Here is a 19,443-nt window from a genome sequence, read left to right on the forward strand (position 1 = left end):
TAATTTTAACTTTAAAGTTTGTCCCAAAGAAATTTAATGGAAAATTTTAGAAAAAAAAAAAAAAAAAAAAAAAGTTTCCAGTTTTTTTTTTTTTTTATGATGAATAAATTTTTTTTTTTTTACATTAAAAATTATTTAAATTTTTTTTTTATGTATTTTTTTTTATTTAAAAAAATTGAAAATCTTCCTCCATTTAAATATATATATATATTTTACAAAAATGCAAAAAAAAAACTAAAGCAGAAGAAAACAAAAAAATAATGATAATAATAATAATTTTTTCTTTCCTACTTTAAAGTAGAAGACATTAAAAAAAAATTTAACTAAATTTCATCATTCATTTTGGCACCAACTGTTTTTTTTTTTTTTTAAACATTTGCATATTTTAATGATAATAATGATAATAATAACGTTCGAAAAATATATCGCTTTATTACGTAATAACAATTACGTTGTCGCCGAATCGATCAATGATGAGAATGATGATAATAATAATAATAATAACAATGGTAATAAATTTCAAATTTTATTTCGTGTTCGTCAATTAATTAATTTATTTATTTATTTATTATCATTATTATTATTATTATTAATACTTAATCCTATTAAATATCAAATACGGAAAAATTAATTAAAGACGACGATGAAATAAATGATTGATCGAATTATCATTATTATTATTATTATTGTTTTTTTTTTTTATACGTTCTCAATTACGAAAACCGATTTATTTTTATTTCAAATGTTTTATTCGTTTTTCAACGAAAATAATAATTTTTCCCTCCCCTCTCCCCTCTCCCCTCTCTCATTCTCACTTTTCTCTTCCTTCTTTTTGATCATTTTCCCTCTTTTTCCACTTCTCCTTTTTCCTCTTCTTCCTTTTTTCCCCCTCTTTTTTCGCTTCGAATCGTTTTTCTCTTCTCCTATTTTATTCTTTCCCCTATTTTCTTTTGCTCCGCCTTTTTCCCCTTCCTCTTTTGTTTTTTGTTACCTCCTTCCCCTCCTTCTTTTTTTTCAATTTCCCTCCCCTCCCGTTTGTTTTTTAAATTAAAAAAAATTTAAAAATAAATATTTTCAACGTCGGAAATAGTTGAGAAATTAATAATAAGAAAACCGGAAACAACGACGACGACGACGACGATATTAAAACAAAAAAAAAAATTTTAACCGCTTCCGCCACCTTAAACCTTATCGTCATTATCATTATCATTATCATTGTTAATATTATTATTATTAGTTTTAATAATTTCTGACAAGTACTCGTGAATTTTTTTCCTTTTTTTCTCTTTTCTTTTTTTTTTTTCTTCCTTTCTTCCCATCCATCCGGTTTTTTTATATCTTTTCGTTTAACTTTTTATCCTGTTTTCACTCCCGATCAAAATTTCAATATCCGCCATTTTTTCAGTCGGTTTCGTACATGTTTTTCACTCGATACGCTTTTTAATAAATTTCCAAATTTTCACTTTTTTTTTTTTTAAATTCTGGATTTTTCCTCTCATCCCCTCTCCCCATTCTTCCTCATTATTCGCTTTCTCGGGGAGTTTAAAAAAAAATTTTCTATCTTTATCTGACATTCATTTCCCCCGTCCCCTCTCTCCCGCCGATTAAAAAACTTTTTATTTTTTTTTGGGGGGTTATTTACTTTTAATTACAATTTTACGTCATCCATAATTTTGTTTTATTTCCGGTAAATTATTTTAATATATATAATCAACGTTGCCAAATTTATCAATAAAAAAAAAAAAAAAATTTTTTTAATAAACGATAAAAATTTTTTTTAAGAATTTGAAAAACGACAATTTTCCGACCGAAATTGTATCGAAAAAAAGTTTTTTTTTTTTTTTTTTTTTTACTTCGTCCAAGACCTAATGAACGCCATTTTTTTTTTTTATATTTTCCTTTTGAAAAAATATATATATATAAATAAATAAATAAAAAAAGAAAACAAATTTTAAACTAAATGTAAAAAAAAGTTTTTCTTTTGTTTGTTTGTTGTTATCATTTTGCAACAAACACAAAAAAAAAATTTTATTTGGTCAGTGCCAAATGTGTTGAACTATTTTTTAACAAAAAAAAACTTTGTTTTTATTTTTTATTTTTTTTGCTATTATTGAAAACCGCTATGAAACAACGACTTGGCAAAATCTATTTGCTGTCGTTAAAGTTTTTTTCCATATATAAAAATTTTTGTTGAAAGAATTTTTTCTATATAAAATTTTGTAAACTCACTAACTCACTCACATTAATTTTTTACGATTGATTTGATGACGTCATTTATCTAATTCAAACTTTATATAAATAAATAAAGATGGTGGGGAAGAGGGAGAGAGAGGGGGAAAAGGGTTATAATAACGGTTTTTTTTTTTTACGTATTCGATTGTAAATTATGTCGTATTTATGTAATGAAATTGACGTATTAATAATAGCAAAAAAAAAATTTTTTTTTTTTTTTAAAGGTTATAAGTTAACGAATAACGTAAGTTAAATCTTTTTTTTTGTGTCGTTTTTACCTTTTTCAAAGGAAGGATAATTTATGGTTTTTTTTCATTGGTAAAACTTGAAAATGTCGTTCTCTCGAGATTTCTCTTCCAAAGTTGAATCACTACAAAAAAAGGAAAAAAAGGAAAAAAAAGGAAAGAAAAAAAAAAGGAATTTCTTTAGAATATGACTCTCGTAACACACGAATGATAAATATATATATATGGTGGCAGTTGAAATGTTATTGTAAAGATTTACCACCCACCACCGGAAACGGTATTTACCTTTTTTCCTTTTTTTTTCCTTTTTTTTCTTTTTTTTGGAAAAAAAACAACAAAAAGAATGGAGGATTTTCTTTTATTGTTGATGATTTAAAAAAAAAACAAAAAAAATTCGAATAAGAGGTAAAAGAGCGAAGGGGGAAAAAGAAAGAGGGAGGAGGGAGGAGGAGGAAGGAGAAAAAAGAGGAGGGGGCGTAAGGTTTACATAAAAAAAAATTTTTCCTTTCATCGTTTAAGTCAAACGTGGATACGTACGAGTTTTAAATGGGAAGAGAAGGTGTAAGCGTACGTTGGGGGCGACTGGGGGGTGGGGCGCGTGTGAAAAAACACATTTTTCATATTAAAAAAAAAAAATTTTTTCCCTTTTTTTTTTTTTTGTTCCGTTCCGTTCTCTCGAAAGTAAAGCTTTTAGTTAATTTACAAAAATATTAATTTTCTCTACAACTACAAAAACTTTTGAATGAAGGTTTTAATTATACAAAAAAAAAAAAAAAAAAAATTTTTTTTTTTTTAATGTGATGACGACCCAAAAAAAATTTTTTTTTTTTTTAAACAATAATTTGAATTATTTTTCCCGGGGGAAAAATTTAAAACTTTGACGTATGAATTTAAAAAAAAAAAAAAAAGGTTCGTTTACGTAAAAGTTTTATATATAAAAAAAAAAAAAATTCTACAAAACGAATAAAAAAAAAAGGTTGGCCAACCTGTTTTTTTTTTTTTTATTTTAATTATCCAAAGCGTCGTTGAAAATTTTCTTTTTTTTTCTTCTTCTTTTTCTTCTAAATCATTTTAAAATTATCATTATTATTTTTTTTTTTGTTGCAAAAGCTAAAGCTAAAATCAAAGGGCCAACGGATTTATACGTTAAAACCGGAAGTTCCGTTAGTATATCTTGTAGCATAAGTCAAGGTCCACACGATTTAGGAACAGTTTTTTGGTATAAAGATAAAAATATTTTAAGGGTTTGTTTTATTGTTTGTTTATTAATTTTTTTTGATTGTTGTTGTTGATTTGATTGTTTATGTAAGGAATGAAATTTTTACAGGTTCAAAGTTCACATCCGAACGATTATGAACCCGTTGCGAGAGTTACCATTGATACCGAATGGACGGATGTTTTGACGTCATACCTTCGGATAAGCAACGCAAAACTTTCTGATTCTGGTAATTACACGTGTACGCCAACAATAGCAGAAGCTGCTAGTGTTAACGTACACGTGATAAGCGGTACGTGTTATCATTTTTATTTACTTTTTTTTTTTTCTTCGGCCTCTACTTTTTTTTTCCTTTTTTGCTGTCACGTCAGCACATTTTATTCAATTCCTGTCGACGGTTTTATTTTTTATTTTTTTTCGTTTTTCTTTTGACTTTTTTTCGTTTTTTCTCACTCTTAATTTACTTTTCGTGTTTTATCGGGTTCGTTTTTTTTTTTTTTTTTATGAAAAAAATTTTCGAGTGGTTTTTATTCTCTCTCTTTTGAATTGACGTTTTCTTTTTATCATTTTCAATAAATTTTCTTTTTTTTTTTTTTTTTTTTTTCTATTACCCCGACGACAATTTAATTATTTCCTTTAGAATTTGAGATTTCGAATCGGATTTTTTTTTTTTATCTCACCTCGTAATTCATAAAAAAAATTTTTTTTTTGTTTGTTTGTTTGTTTGACGTCATTTTCTTTTTTTAATAAATTTTCCATCGATTTTTTTTTCTTCTTAACTACACCCTCTTGATAGTTTTATGAAAATCGATTTAAAAATGTTTCATTAACAATTTTGTAAGAATATTAATTAATAAAAACGGTTTTTTTTCTTATTATTCATAACAAACGCGCACGCGCACACGCCCCCACTTAATAGTCTGAGAGACTGTGTATAAGTTAGGAAAACTTTTTTTTTTTTTTTGATTCGTGGGAAAAAGTTTTTATTATTATTATTTTTTTTTCAAAAAAAAACTTTTTCCATACTAGCATTTATGAAAAGTTTTGTATTTTATACCAAGTTTTTATTTATTGTTTTTAACGACGACCATTTTCTTTTATTTTATTCTAGTTTTTTCGTATAAGATAATCTTTTATCTCATTTTCTTCCCGTCTACCTTCCTTTTTCTTTTTTATTTCATTGTTTATCAAATGAATATATATATTCATTAAGGAAAAAAAACTAAACTATATTTTTAAATCGTTAAGAAAATTCAAAAACAATGACAAATAATAATAATAATAAAATTTTCTTTTTTTTGTACCTTGTACCAAATAATACGGATTTAATTTTCTTCTTCTTCTTCTTCCGCTTCACTGGATTCCGGAGGCAAAAACCACAATGGAAACAGATGAAAGGAATTCCTTCCTTTTATTTTTTCCCTATTTATTTCTTTCTTTCTTTCTCTCTTTTCACCGCTCCCCCCACCACCACTCCTGCTCTTCCATCTCTCTCTCTCTCTCTCTCTCTCTCTCTCTCTCTCTCTCTCACGAGTTAGCAATTTTCTTAATATTATCCATCTTTATTTATTTTTATATTTATTTTTTTTTACATTTTCTTTCCTTTTTCTCTCGGTTTCTCTCTCCCCCTCTCTCTCTCTCTCTCTCTTACCATTTATAACTTTTTCAGCATTTTCCTTTTCCTTTTTCATTTCGAATCTCGTCGACTCTTATATACATACATACATATATAAAATTTAAAGTTAATTTTCTATAACGAAAATTCTTTTTGTTAAGTTTTTAAATTTATTAAATTCTATTATTTGGGGTTTTGTTTATTTGGTTTATTATTATTATTATTATTATTATTATTATTATTATTATTATTATATATTTTCAAGGTCGTATAAAAATATTTTAATTTTTCAAACTTTATAAACAAACAAATAAATAAATAAATTTTAAAAAATAAAATAAAAGGAAAATGGTAATCGTAATAAAAAAAAATTTTTTTTTGTTTTGTTTATCCCCTCCCCCTTTTCCCCTTTCCTTCTTTTTTTGTTTTTTTTTTTAAATTAAAATTTAACGTGAAAGGAAACGGAAAAGGCAAATTTCAAAGGAAAAAAAAGGAAAGGAAAGGAACAAAAAAAAAGGATTTGAATTACGATGTGCGATACGTTTATTTATTATTATTATGTGACCACCTCAAGGTGTCAACATAACCGATTGTTAACTTTAATGAATTCACAACAAACAAAAAAAAAAAAAATCCCAACGCCATTCCTTTCCTTCCTTTTTTTTCCTTTTTTTTCTTTCCTTTTTTTTCCTTTTTTGTAAATAAAAACCAAGTTTTTAAAAATTTTATCTGAATAATTTTTCTTTTTTTTTTTTTGCAATGACAATGAGTAATGTACTTGTTCTGCGGGATACGATGAAAAAGAAAAAAAAAATCTACGAGATAAAATAGAAATAAACCAAGTGACAACGACGAAAACGACAAACGTTTCGTATACGACAAACAAACAAAAAAAATAAAAGAAAAATTTCCACCAGTTTTTACCGATTTCTTTCCTTCTTTTTTTTTTTCTTTATTTATTTTTTTTTTTTTAGTTTCCGTTTCCTTCATCACTCGTCATTATCATCATCATTATCATTATCATTATCATAACTGTCATTTATTCATCGCGAAGTTTAATTTTTTTATTTAATTTACAACAACAATAACCAAAAAAAAAAGAAAATTTTTTTTTGTAACTTCGATACGGGCGTGTATCACTTCGACATTTTCTTTTTTTTTGAATTTGCATTGTTGCCAATTTTCAAAAATACGTTAATGAGTAATTAATTGTATTAAATTTTCCGAGGGATTGTTAACTTCATTCGCCATTTTAAAAACTCGTTTAAAAAATTTTAAATTTAAAATTTAAAAAACGGAAGAGGAGACAAAAAAAAGAAAATTTTGGTCAACCGGATGAGACGAGGTTTCGATATTTGGTTTTTATATGTAAACTTCCGGAAAAAGGTTTTTCACTGTTTAAACAAAACTTTTACCATCAAATCACGCCAAGGAACCGGAAAAGGACATATGGGTTATGCATTTGAATTTTACTTTTCGAATTCTTTTCCGTGAATTTTCGGTTTTCGCGATTTAAATGCATCCGGTTCACGATCATTTTTCGCGTGAGAAAGCAAAAAAAACGGGAAAACGTTTCAAGATCATCATTTAAGGGGGGGGGTACGAAGGGTTTTAAGATTCTTTTTTTCCTCCTTGCTAGAGGGCAGGTAAGGGAGTAAGAAAATAGAAATAGGGCAACACCGCAAAAGTGATTTGTACGAATAATTAAATAAATTTAAAATCGTTTTTTCGAGTTTTTCACGGGTTTTTCTTTTTTCAAATTTTTTTTTTTTTGTTTTCCGTCGTTTAAAAAAAAAAAAAAAATTTTCTTTTTTTTCGATAACGTCTTTCTCAGGTAAATATAAAAAATAAAAATTTTCGTCTGCTGTCTTACAATTTACCGACGACGATGAAAAACTAAAAAATTTTAAAAGGGAAAATGGAAAAGTCGAATAATAACTCGAGGGTTTTAAAAAGAACCTAAAAATTATTTAAAATATTTCAAAACAAAAAAGGTTGCAGTGCAAAACACTCGAAGGGATTTTAAAAAACCAAAAAATCGACGGATTTGTTGTAAAAAAAAAAAAAAACGCGGCAAATTAATTCGGTTTAAATTTAAAAAAAAAAAAAAAAATTTCGAAAGAAAAATAATAAAATCAATCATAATTATTATTATCATTAAAGTTTTTTCCTTTTTTTTTTTTATAAAGTTCAATAATAAGAATTAAATTTAACTCATCATCATCATCATCATCTATGCGAAATATTAAAAATTTTTTCGGTTAAAAGTACCAACTTTGAAAAAAAAAAAAAAAAAAAAAAAAAGAAAAATTTTTTATCGTAACTTTTCAATTATTGAAATTGATATTGACAGAACGTTTAACTACCACCACCACCATCATCACTACCACCACAATCGTCACCACCACCACCATCACCACCACCACTATCGTCACCACCATCACCATCCCCATCGTCATTACCAAACGTCACATCCACCTTTCATTCTTTCAATTTCAATGTTTTTTTTCACTTTTCGTGACGTCATATTTTACGTAATAATAATAGTAATTTGCATTAAATTAAAATTTATTCGGTACGAAAACAACAACGCATGAAGAATAATAACCGTGCGGAATTAAGAAAATTTTTCATAAGTCATAGAGTAAATAAACTCAAATCGCGGTATAAACACTAAAAAGTTTAAATTAAAAACTAAACCGATTTTTTTTGTTTGTTTTTTTCCTTTCTCTCTCTCTCTCTTTATTTAAAATGATGATGATGATGATGGTAATGATGATGATAATAATGATTGTTTTTTAATTTTTTTTTAAGGTGAACATCCGGCAGCGATGCAACACGGTAATAAAAATACAGCAAACGTCGTCATTTCATTACACAGCACCGTTTATTCTCTCGTTGTTTTTTTTATAAAACGTCTCAGATGAAATTAGGAAATTTTTTTTATTTTTTGTTAAATTAATTATCATTATCATTACGACAACAACCGCAACAACAACAACAACGACGGCATTTCGTTTTCAAAGTGGAAAAAAAAAAATTACGAAAGTCAAAAAAATAGTTAATAATCAATTAGATGAATAATGAAAACGGAGACGATGGTGATAGTGGTGATGATGATGATGATGATGGTGGTGGTGGTGGTGGTTGTGGTGGTCGTGGCGGTGTATCCGAAGATGATGATGATGACGATAGACGTCGAAGAATAAAAACCGAAAAAAACAAAATAAAAAATAATGCACAAAAAAATAGTTTGCAACAGAGCACCAACTGTACATTAAAAAAAAAAAAAAAAAAAAATTTATTTTCATTTTGGCATTTTACATTTTTTATTATTATTATTATTATTATTATCATTGTAAGTTTATTGTAATAATTTTATGTATAAAGAAAGAATGAAAAAAAAAATTAAATAATAAATATATAGTTTATGTATAAATAAATAAATAAATAAATAAATATGTAAGGAAAAATAAATAATTTTACGTCACAGAGTTTTAAAAAAATCTACTGCTGGAAATCGCTCCAGGAAATTTTGTTTTTTTTTTTTTTTTTTTTTTTTAAAGAAGAAGTCAAACAACAAAGGAAGAAAAAGATGGTGGTGATACGTTATCATCTCAGGAAAAAAAAAAATGTTTTTTTTTTTTGTAAAACGACGTCGTCATTATTATACTTCAAAAGAAAATTCTAGAAAATCGACTGGTTTTGTTTTTTGTTTTTAAAATCGTTTTTAAATCTTTTTCTCTTTTTAATAATAATTAATATAAAAGCATAGAATAATAATAATGATAATAATGAGGTTTCTTTTTTTTTCTTTTTCCTCTCCTCTCCTCTCTCCCCTTCCCTCCTTCTCCCTTTTATTTAATTTCCTTTTGATGTTTTTTTTCCTTTGTCGTTGGAAAATTCCTTTCTATTTTTTTTATAAATGTAATTAATTAATTTTAATTTTTTGATTCGTTTTTTTTTTTTTTCTTCCTCTTTTGTAAGTTTGACGGTTTATAATGAAAGAAAATCTCCGTGAAAATTTTTTTTAAAAATTGTTTTCTTAAGCTGTTTGTTCACTTTTTTCTTTTTTTTTTTTTTAAAGAAAAAGTAAAAAACTTGTTTAGAAAAAAACTAATTTTGAATTCAAATGAGATTTTCTAGTTTAATTTTTTTCACTCTCAAAACTTTTTCTTTTTTTTCCTTTTTTTTCTTCCTCTTAATTTTTATTAACGTTTTTTTAAATAAGCGTATAAAAAAAAAAAAAATTTTTTTTCTTTTTCCTTTTCTTTTCATTTTTTTTTTTATTAAGAAAATAATTGTAAATATTTAAAAAGTCCCCCCCCCCCAAAAAAAAAAAAAAAAAAATTATACCTTTAATTAAATTTACCTTTTTTTTCTGAGTTTATATGTTACAAGAGACATCTGTTAATTGTATTATTAACTAAATTATTGTTTTATCTTTATTAGTTTTATTTTTTGCCGTAAAAGCGCTGTCGTCATCAAACCAACGCTTTTTTTTCTTTTTAAGAACACGTTTTCTTGTTAAGACTTTTTCAAAATGCTTTTGTTTTTTGTTTTTAAAAATTATAAAAGATGTCAGGACTTGTACTAAATTTCAGCTTTTTTTTGCTATCAGAAGTTTTTCATTTATTTTTAATACATTTAACATATCAAACTTTTTGCGTTTTTTTTTTTTTATGTTTTAATATTATTAATTTTCATACGTAAAAAAATTAAATTTATCTTTCTTATCAATTAATTTATCGACTCCCATTAAATAATTAACAAACTTGCAATCCTCAAAGAGTCAAAAAAAAAGGGCTCAGGACTGCCACGGGAATGGATGGGTTACTGGAACCCGGGAGGTAGTGACCTCGCCGATCTCTGTGGCAGGGAACATGAATGCGCCACTGATTCAGATAAAATTATTTCAGGGACTAATGATAGATTCGTTACAGTTACTCAGAGGAGTAAAAAATGCGCAAAACAAATAGTGGGCCTACAGTGGTTGAAAAGGGGGATAAAAAGGCGAAATCTGCTCACGATGGCTCGCAGTTCAAACCACCACGGCAGCGATGATGGTTCTTAAAAGGGCCGAGGGTGGAAAGTCCTTCGCGGAGGTCTTGGCTGCTGCGAGGGAAAAAATCCAACTACAGGACTAAGGCATTAGCTCGATTAGAATTCGGCCATCTGCGGCAGGAGTGTCATTAAAGTTAAGGGAGAAAACAAAACAACTAAAGCGGCAGATCTAAGAGCCAAACTGACGGAGGCGGTTGGGTCAATGGGGGGGTTACGGCAACTTCCCATGAAAAATGGTTGCAAATATTGTAAAGAGTGAAGCCGGATCGAAAGAGACAATCGTAAAGGTTTCACTCTAACATGAATACTGTATTAAATTATATATGTATATGTATTTGTGTAATTATGGGAGGCAGGACCGAAAGTGAAACCTCGGGAATGTCTTCCAGATTGTCATTGTCGTTGGGAGAAAAGCATCCCAATCAGGTGGAGCGGATCTCTGCAACGGTGGGGGATCCGCTCCCATCCTCGCGAGTGCGGATCTGATGATTCCGGCTTTGAGGGGGGGGGTAGAGGCTAAATTGCAGGTCATACTCCTGCGACCACCCCTACTCCTCAGCAGGAAAAAGCGCAGTGAAGCACATACAGAAGTTTTAGTTGGGTAGAGGCTTTGGCTGAGTCCCCCCACACTCTTCCTGCTACCGAGTGGGGAGGTTAGTGCGAAATGCATTTTTCCCGGGTTAACAAAAAAAAAGTCTTTCCAGTTTTCTAGATCCTTGTAAAAAAAAAAAAAATACGGGAAAAAAATCATTCGACCGTGATTTTGTGATTTTAAAAAAAAAAAAAATTTCAAACGAAAATTTCGCATGTTAAATAATAATAATAATAATTTTTTTTTTAGAATCTATAAAATCTATAGCATTTTAAAGCAATTAAATATATTATTTTGTGTGTCAATAATTAGAATTAAATAAGTTAACATGCGTTTACGTCATGTCAACTTATTTAAATTAATTTTAATAGTTTTATTTAACAATTTATTATAAATTGTATGTATCAAAAGTTTTGTAATTTATTCTAGATTATTATAATAAAATTGGTTTTTTATTTGTACTCCTGATTTTAAGTGTGAATCCATTAATTGTGTTTTTTTTTTTTACACCTCCATTTTTTTAAGTTTGCCTGATATATTTGAACAAATTTTGGAATATTTTTAATGTAAAATTACGATTTTAAGCGGCAATCCAATGTTTACGTTTTATTTTAAGTGTGTCATTTTATTTTTGCGGGGACCCAATTTTGAATTTTTTTTTACTTTATACCTCCTTGGATCTTATGTTTTTCTGATACTTTTGAACAAATTTTTCGATATTTTTACTTCAAAAGATTAGAAAAAAATCAACTGCGTTTAGATTACTTATACGTCTGTAATTCTAATTTATATACTGTGCATAAGTTAAGGATGAAATGCATGAGCGAAAATTATGAAATGAGGAAATAGTAGGAAAATTAAGTATTGAATTAGTTCTGAGGAAAAAGTTATATAATGACTGATTCATAATTGTAATAAAGCAAAATGATAACAAGATAAAGACAGAACCGAAAGGCAAATCTTGTTCTACTGTTGAACAGAGTCAGCCCGACAAGGTTGTGAATCCTTGGACTGTGCCTTGGACTGCTTGGCGTGGTGTATCCGGAGGAAGGAGAACTAGAAAGAAATATTCGGAAAGGTTTACCCTTTTCAAAAAAGGATAAATTATTTAAATCCGATAAATAAAATTGGATTTTTAATTTATAATCGATTAACCGGAAACGAATAAGAAATAATTATTAAAATAAATAAAAAATCATTAATAAATAAATAAATAAATTTTTTTTAAAAATTTTTATTTTATTTTTTTCTTTTTTCATCATTTTTTTTTCTTTACGATTTTTTTGGAAATCGTATATTATCATTATCATAACTTTATCATCATCATTATCATCATCAGCATCATTTTTTTTTATACATCTACATTGTACATTTATATATATATATATATTTACATATATATATATAAATTATTTATATATAAAAAAAAAATAATAATAATAAAAAAAAAACATTTATTAGTTTTCTACTGAACGATTTTAACACCGATCAATCAATCAATCAATCAATCAATCACTGATTTAAAAAATAAAAGAAAATTATCATTATCATTAATATTAATATATATGTACAAAATGAGAGAAATTATGTTTGTCTTTACATATATATATATAAATTTTTTGTAAAAACAAAACGAAACTATTACTTTCTGGAAACCATTTTTGTTTTTTATAAAATGGCGTACAATTTTTTAAAAATAATATCCGGCAAAAAAAAATAATAATAATAATTTTTTTTAAACAACATGCATCATTAATTATTAATTTATATACATAATTTTTTTTTAATGTATGAATCGTACGCGCGTTTTTTTTATTTTTACGCGTTTTCTTAAACGTACGAAACGAAACGAAAAAAAAATTTTTTTGTTTGTTTGTTATAACGATCGTCATATTTGAAAAAAAAAAAAATTTTTTTTAGCGTATACGAATTTAGGACGTGGCAGCAACAACCCGAACGTCTGACTAACGAATTTCAAATTATTATTATTTTTAGTAATTAAAAACAAAAAAAAATTTAAATTGAGATTTTATTGTTAACCACCTAAACATTTTCGTCTGCTTGTCCTCTTGAATTTCTTTTAATAAAATACAAAAAAAAATTTTAGTCATAATTTTTTTTGCGTAATTACTAAAAAATTTTTAGTCTTTGAAAATATTAAATTTTTTTTTTTTTTTTTATAAAAAGTCTCATCATTCTTGAATGATTTTTCCGTTTCCGGTACTACCATCGTGTTGTCAGTTGAGCGGATCCCCGGGACTTACAGCTTCGTGTCCGCAAAATACAGAATCTGCAACAGAAAAATAAAAATAAAAAATTCAATGGAAAGTAAACGTTAAAAATGTCGGAAAAATTTTTATTTTGTATATAAAGACCTAAAGAATTAAGTCCATAATGTGTTTGATACAGAGAAGATCCATTGGAAGCCATACTTGTTGCTATTGGCAACCCTGAATTTAAACCAGAACTAAGAGCTGAACTCTGATTTAGTTGGCTTATAGATTGACTATAACCTCCCATCGAAACGCTACTTTGACTAAGTTGTCCGAGACCTAAAAAAAAAAAAAAAAACAAATTTCTTTTGCATACACACACGGGCACAACATATTGACCGGATGTAGAAAAAAAAAAACCTTACCGGAAGTCATACCCCATCTCGTCTCGGGTGTGGAAAACATTCCTGTTGAACATAAACCGTCGCTCATGGCACCAAAAGGTGGCAGTCCGTGGGAAGGTAACAAAGCACCGGGCGTGCGAAAAACATTCGTCGTCTTCTTTCTTTTCTTCCATTTGGCTCTTCTATTTTGAAACCAAACCTTTCGACAAAAAAAAATAATAATGATAATAATAATAAATTCACGAAATCCTGAAGGGAAAAAAGAAAAAACCGTAAAAAGAAAAAAAGAAAAAAAAAATTTTTTTTTATTTTAACTTTTTTTAACCGAAAATAATGTTGACCGTCGGAAAAATAAATAAACTAAAAGTCAGTAATGATGAGAGAATGGGCTAATACCCAATGGAATGAAGGGTTTCTGGAGAATAATGATTTCTTCCAGACGACCTGACGTTTAATAAATCAATTGGAAAACAATGACGAGACGTATAAAACTTTTCACTAAAAACTAATTCCAAATTCTGTGTGTCTTAAAACTTTTTCTTCTTTTTTTTTTGTTGTTGTTCGACTTTGTGTCTTTGTCGTCGTCGTCGTCGTCGATCTTCTTCCCTTTTACATCCGGTTTTAAATGAAATTTTCCCATCACCCGTTTCATTATTATTATTATTGTTTCCGGTCTCTGATCCCCCACACACGAAAAAACTCTTTTTTTTTGTTTAAACAATTTGTTGTTTTAATTTTAAATTTTTCTTTTTTTTTTTAGGCGCGTTCTTATTCTCCCCCTCCCTCTCTCCCTTTGTATTCGTATGCGCCGATGATGGTAGAACCGTTAAAAAAAAAAAAAACCGACACCTTTTTTTTTTTTTTTTCTAACCGAAAGGGAAAGGTTGAAAAGTAAGTTTTTCCCAAGCGCCCCGTCAGAATTGTATTTATTATAAGTCATTCCGTGTGCAATAATAATTTGTTGCCGTGCATTAGACATTAAAGAGCTTCAAAATCGTATGAAACCACCCTCAGATTCATCCCTTGGGCTCTGCGGCTTTTCAACCCCTGTGATTCATCGTTTTCAACACATGTTCCTTTCTCCCATTTAACTTTCTTATTTTCCCGTTCAAAAATTATTTTTTAATAAAAATTTAATATTATTATTATTAGAAACAAACGACAAACGTTAAAAAAACCAAAAAACGATTCCTCACTTTTTTTTGTAGTTTGTTTCGTTATAAATTTTACCGTCGGAAGTAGAGAAAATTCTTGATTGTTTTCGTTCTTCTTTTTCCGGTTTTTTTTGCAAACGTAAAAAAAATTATTTAAAAACTTTCAAAAGGAAAAAAAACTTGATTGCATTTTCGAAAAAACGTCAAAAACATGGGCAGACAAGACAACAACCGACCAACAACAAAACAATAACCATATCCGCTAACAATATTTTCTACATTTTCATCAAACACACACTCAAACTTTTTATTTATAAATTTCTATACAATCAATTAATTAATTAAACAGGAGAAAAAACAATAATAATAATTATTATTTTTTGTTCATTTCATCCGAAAAGGATAACATTTCGTTAAGGTAAAAAAAGAAAAAATTTCGGTAGAAACATTTTAAAAAAAAAAAAATTTCAACCGAAACCTAAATCCTCCATTAACACTCTTATTAAAAAACAAAGAACTCTTATAAACAAGGTAGTTTAAACAAAACGCCTTAAAAAAAAAATTTTTTTTTTTTTTTTTACCGGTAAATTCATCATGAAATCGAAAAAAAAAAAAAAAAAAAAAAAAAAAAACGTGTACAAAGTTAACCAAGATATGTGTGAGTAAGTAAATAATAAAAACAAACAAAAAACAAACGAAATGTTAAAAAAAAATTTTGTTTTTCCCTTTTTTTTTTTTTTTTTCATTTCTGAACAAATATCTATCTACTTTAGATTCGTTTGTTCCAAATGGTAAAAAAAAAAAAAAAAAAAAATTTATAATGTTACATGAAAGATCTTTTTGTTATTTTTTCCTTTTTTCTTTTTTTCCAGCTAAAATTCTCCATGAATGCGTCATTAAAAAAAATTATTCCGACGCGCGTACACAGCAACCATTACCACTTACGAAATTCATCATCATTATCATCATCATCATCATCATCATCATCACTAATTTTTGTAGCGATTATTATTATTATTATTATCGCGAATCGTTACCCGTTTGGCATAAGTCGAACACGAAAGTCGTAATAAGGAATCGAATTGGAAAAATTTAAATACCCATCCCCAAAAACAAAAACTGTTTTATCGTTTTTTTTTGCGACGACGGTGGGGAATGATAAAACAGTTTTTGTTTTTATTTTCTACCCATTTTAAAACGAAAGTATAATATATTTAAAAATTTATATATTTAAAAAAAAAAAATTTCCTTTTTTTTATTCCCGGAGTTTCCTTTTTTTTTTTTTTTTTTAAACTGGAAGGGAAAAATCTTTTTGTTTTAAAAAAAATAATTTTTGAAACTTTTTTAAAGCTGTTACAAAAAAAAAAAAAAAAAAAGAGGAGGGGGGAAAAAAAAAACTTAAACCATCTTTTTTCGTTAGAGTCGAGAAACAAAACCCGAAGAATTTTTTTTTTTTTTTTTAAATAAGAAATTTTTTTTTTCTTCTTTCTCTCTCTCTCTTGCGAAGAAAGAAAACGTTCGTTTAGCTTTTAAGTTAAAAAAAAAGAAAAAAGTTTTTTTTTTTTTTCTTAGAAGACGGGTGGGTGGTACGGTAGTGGTAATGGTATGATATTTTCCGGGTAAACTTGGTTAAAGTTCCCGGGAAGGGTGGGAGAGTAAAACGTATTATTGGGTAGGGGGAATGGAGAAGTGGTGTTGATGAAAATCCCTAGGGAGACCATTATTCACTGCCCTGAAAAAGCAAAAAGGACAAATACTACTACCTTCCTTTTTTCCCTTCCATTCTTTCGTTTCATTCTGCCTTTTTTTTTTTTTTTTTTTTTATTTTATTTTCATAATATTTTTAATACATAAAAAAATTTACCCGCTTTTCACCTCCCCATTCCCATCCTCATCCTCCCTCACGTTTTCCGACTCGCATTTTCGGTTTCGGCATTTTTTTTCGTTTTTAAATCTTCGTCACTAAAGCGTCATCTATCGTTCGATAGCAGTTTTCATCATCAAATAATTTCATTAATGAGACACTAAACTTTTAATATTTCCTCCGATTAATAATAATAATAATAATAATAATAATAATAATAATAATAATAATAATTACGTGAAGATGCAAATAAATAATAAATAAATGCTATTAACGTCACTGAATATTTAATAAATTAATTAATGTAAATAAAAATATAAAAAAAAAAGATTTATTAATTATTTAACAACATTATTTCCGATACTAAATAAAAATAATAATAATTATTATTATTATTTATTTATTTATTTATTAATTTATTTATTAATGTATTTTATTAACGTGTAAATAATCGATAAATATTCAAAAATCCATAGAAATAAATAAATAAATAAATTATTTATTGTATTAATTCGAATCGGGTGTCGGACAAAGAGAAACGATTAAATTTTAATTAATTAAAATTTTCAAAAACTAATTAATAATAATAATAATAATGATAATAATTTATTTATTTATTTATTTAATGCTTCGCTTAGATGAGATTCGAAGAGTTTTCGTGTTAAAATTAGGTTGGGAAAAAAAAAGAGGATATGCGAAAAAATTATTTTTTACTCTCTTCCAAAAAGTTTTTTTTTTTTTTTTGGGGGGGAAGGGAGGCGGGGGATATTTGAAAATTTAAAAAGTAATAAAATAAAAAAAAAAGGGCAAAGCCCGAAAAATAAAAATAAAAAATAAGCGACCAAATGGAATCCAATCGAACGACGAAAAAAAAAAAAAAAAAGGATAATCCTACCCTGTGTAAAAAAAAAAATAGAGATTCAATGAAAATATCCCTCCCGTCGCCATTATTATTATTATTACGGATTCAAACCGATGATTTCATGGAAAAATCTTGGGAAAAAAAAAACACGAGAGAATGAAAAGAAATCACGTCGATGAAAATAAAATAAAATGGAAAAAAGAAAAAAAACCGGAGTTTTTTTCATGGGAGTTAAAAAGAAAAAAGCTTTGGAAGACATGCTCAGGGTGCATTAAAACCTGATTGGAGACAATTTTCCAGCGCTCCACCCGCGAGTCCTTTTATATATAAAAAAAATTTTTTTTCTTTTTCTTGTGCCACGAACAAAAAAAAAACTTTTTCCCCCCTCCCTTCCTTCTCACATGAAGAAAAACGACATAATCACGAGGAAAATTTTTTTATTTTTTTTTTCATTTGTTTTCCAAACATTTTCCTCCAACAAACGCAACACCGTCGGCACCAGCAACAGCAACAACAGCAACAATACCGGGAAAAAAAAAACAAAAAAAAGCAAAAAAAAAAAAGAAAAACAAGAAATTCGCATTAATAATACGAACGTACTATATCGATGAATGATGATGATGAGGATGATGATAATGATAATAAAATTATTATTATATAAAAACGAAAAAAACGAATATTTACACGCGTTAACCATCAGAACATGTCATGACGCTATATGGTTGTTGTTGTTGTTATTCCAGCCACCATTTTTTTTCCCACCCTCTCCCCCCTCCTATTCTTTCATCGAATATTATTTTAAAAATAATAATAATAATAATAATCTATCAATTAATTTTTGACGAACGATATTAATAAAATTGATTTTATTTGATCCCCGAATTGATGATACATCCCCGTGATCGATTAATAAAAAAAAAAAAAAAAGGTTTTCTCTTTTCGAAAAAACGACTCATTATTATCATTATTCATGACAAAAAAACAATGATTGTTTATTAGTCGCTGCATCATCATTGCAGATGGTTAAAAAAAAAATCTCGTGAGAACAGCTGATAATATTTTTTTAACGTGATTTCATCCCTAACAACAACATAATAATAATAATAATAATAATAATTTTTAAAAAAATCCAGGTGAATGTTAATAAATATCCGATATTTATTTATTAATCATTCGTGTGCCTTTTTTTTTCTACCCGTTTCCAGACTAAAATTTCTCGACGCGAAGACAGGAAACGTACACCCTTCCCTCCCTTCCCTCCTTACCCCCTGGAAATAATCCTTTTTCCACCGAATTTTTTTAATAAAAATTTTTCCTCGTAATTTAAAAAAAAAAACGATAAAGAAAATTGGAAACGACTGACGACAACGACGATGACGATGATGATGATAATAATGATAATGACAGCACGATAATCTTAAATATTATTTAAATAATAATAATAAAAAAGTAATAATAATAATAATAATAACAAAAAAGAGGGAGAGAGAGAGAGAGAGAGAGAGAGAGAGAGAGAGAAGGAGAAAGGGGGGAGAGAAATCTTGGAATCCTTTCAGATTTTTTAGAATTTTTTTTTTTAAGGTAAATAAAAATAATTATTAATAATAATAATAATAATATTAAAAAAAAATGTATATAAATAAAAGCAGAAAAAAAAGGCAGAAGAAGAAAATGAATTCAAAAATAATACAAGAAAAATTAATTAAAAGATTCCCTGAGAGAAATGAAAAATTCTTTTTATACTCCCGCAAATCCTTCGGTTAAGCTTTAATTTACTTATTAATTAAAAAACTTTATATTTTATTATTATTATTATTATTATTATTAGCATTACTATTATTTAAATTTTATTTATTTATGTATGTGTGTGGGTGTGCGTGCGTGCGTGAGTGTGCGTGTTTATTTTTATTCGTCTGCCGCGTTTTTTTATCGACTTCGGAAAAACAAAAAAAAAATTTTCCAGAAAAATTACGAAAAATGCA

The 19,443-nt window shown here is 27.3% G+C and overlaps 2 protein-coding genes across 2 annotated transcripts; one reads left to right on the forward strand and one right to left on the reverse strand.

Moving 5' to 3' along the window:
- Positions 1 to 3,023: 3,023 nt before the first annotated feature.
- Positions 3,024 to 4,387, forward strand: Phum_PHUM121360 (uncharacterized protein; the record flags this gene model as incomplete). The annotated part of the gene is made up of 4 exons (XM_002424176.1): positions 3,024 to 3,036; positions 3,588 to 3,721; positions 3,805 to 3,975; positions 4,334 to 4,387. The coding sequence occupies 4 exons, from the start codon at positions 3,024 to 3,026 to the stop codon at positions 4,385 to 4,387; spliced, it is 372 nt and encodes a 123-aa protein (XP_002424221.1).
- Positions 4,388 to 13,201: 8,814 nt separating this feature from the next.
- Phum_PHUM121370 (orthopedia homeobox protein, putative) lies at positions 13,202 to 14,233 on the reverse strand (the record flags this gene model as incomplete). The annotated part of the gene is made up of 4 exons (XM_002424177.1): positions 13,202 to 13,254; positions 13,340 to 13,516; positions 13,603 to 13,780; positions 14,195 to 14,233. The coding sequence occupies 4 exons, from the start codon at positions 14,231 to 14,233 to the stop codon at positions 13,202 to 13,204; spliced, it is 447 nt and encodes a 148-aa protein (XP_002424222.1).
- Positions 14,234 to 19,443: the final 5,210 nt, after the last annotated feature.

This window comes from Pediculus humanus, genomic scaffold (genome assembly GCF_000006295.1).
Source record: "Pediculus humanus corporis 1103172107469 genomic scaffold, whole genome shotgun sequence".
In the NCBI taxonomy this organism is placed as follows: Eukaryota; Metazoa; Arthropoda; class Insecta; order Psocodea; family Pediculidae; genus Pediculus; species Pediculus humanus.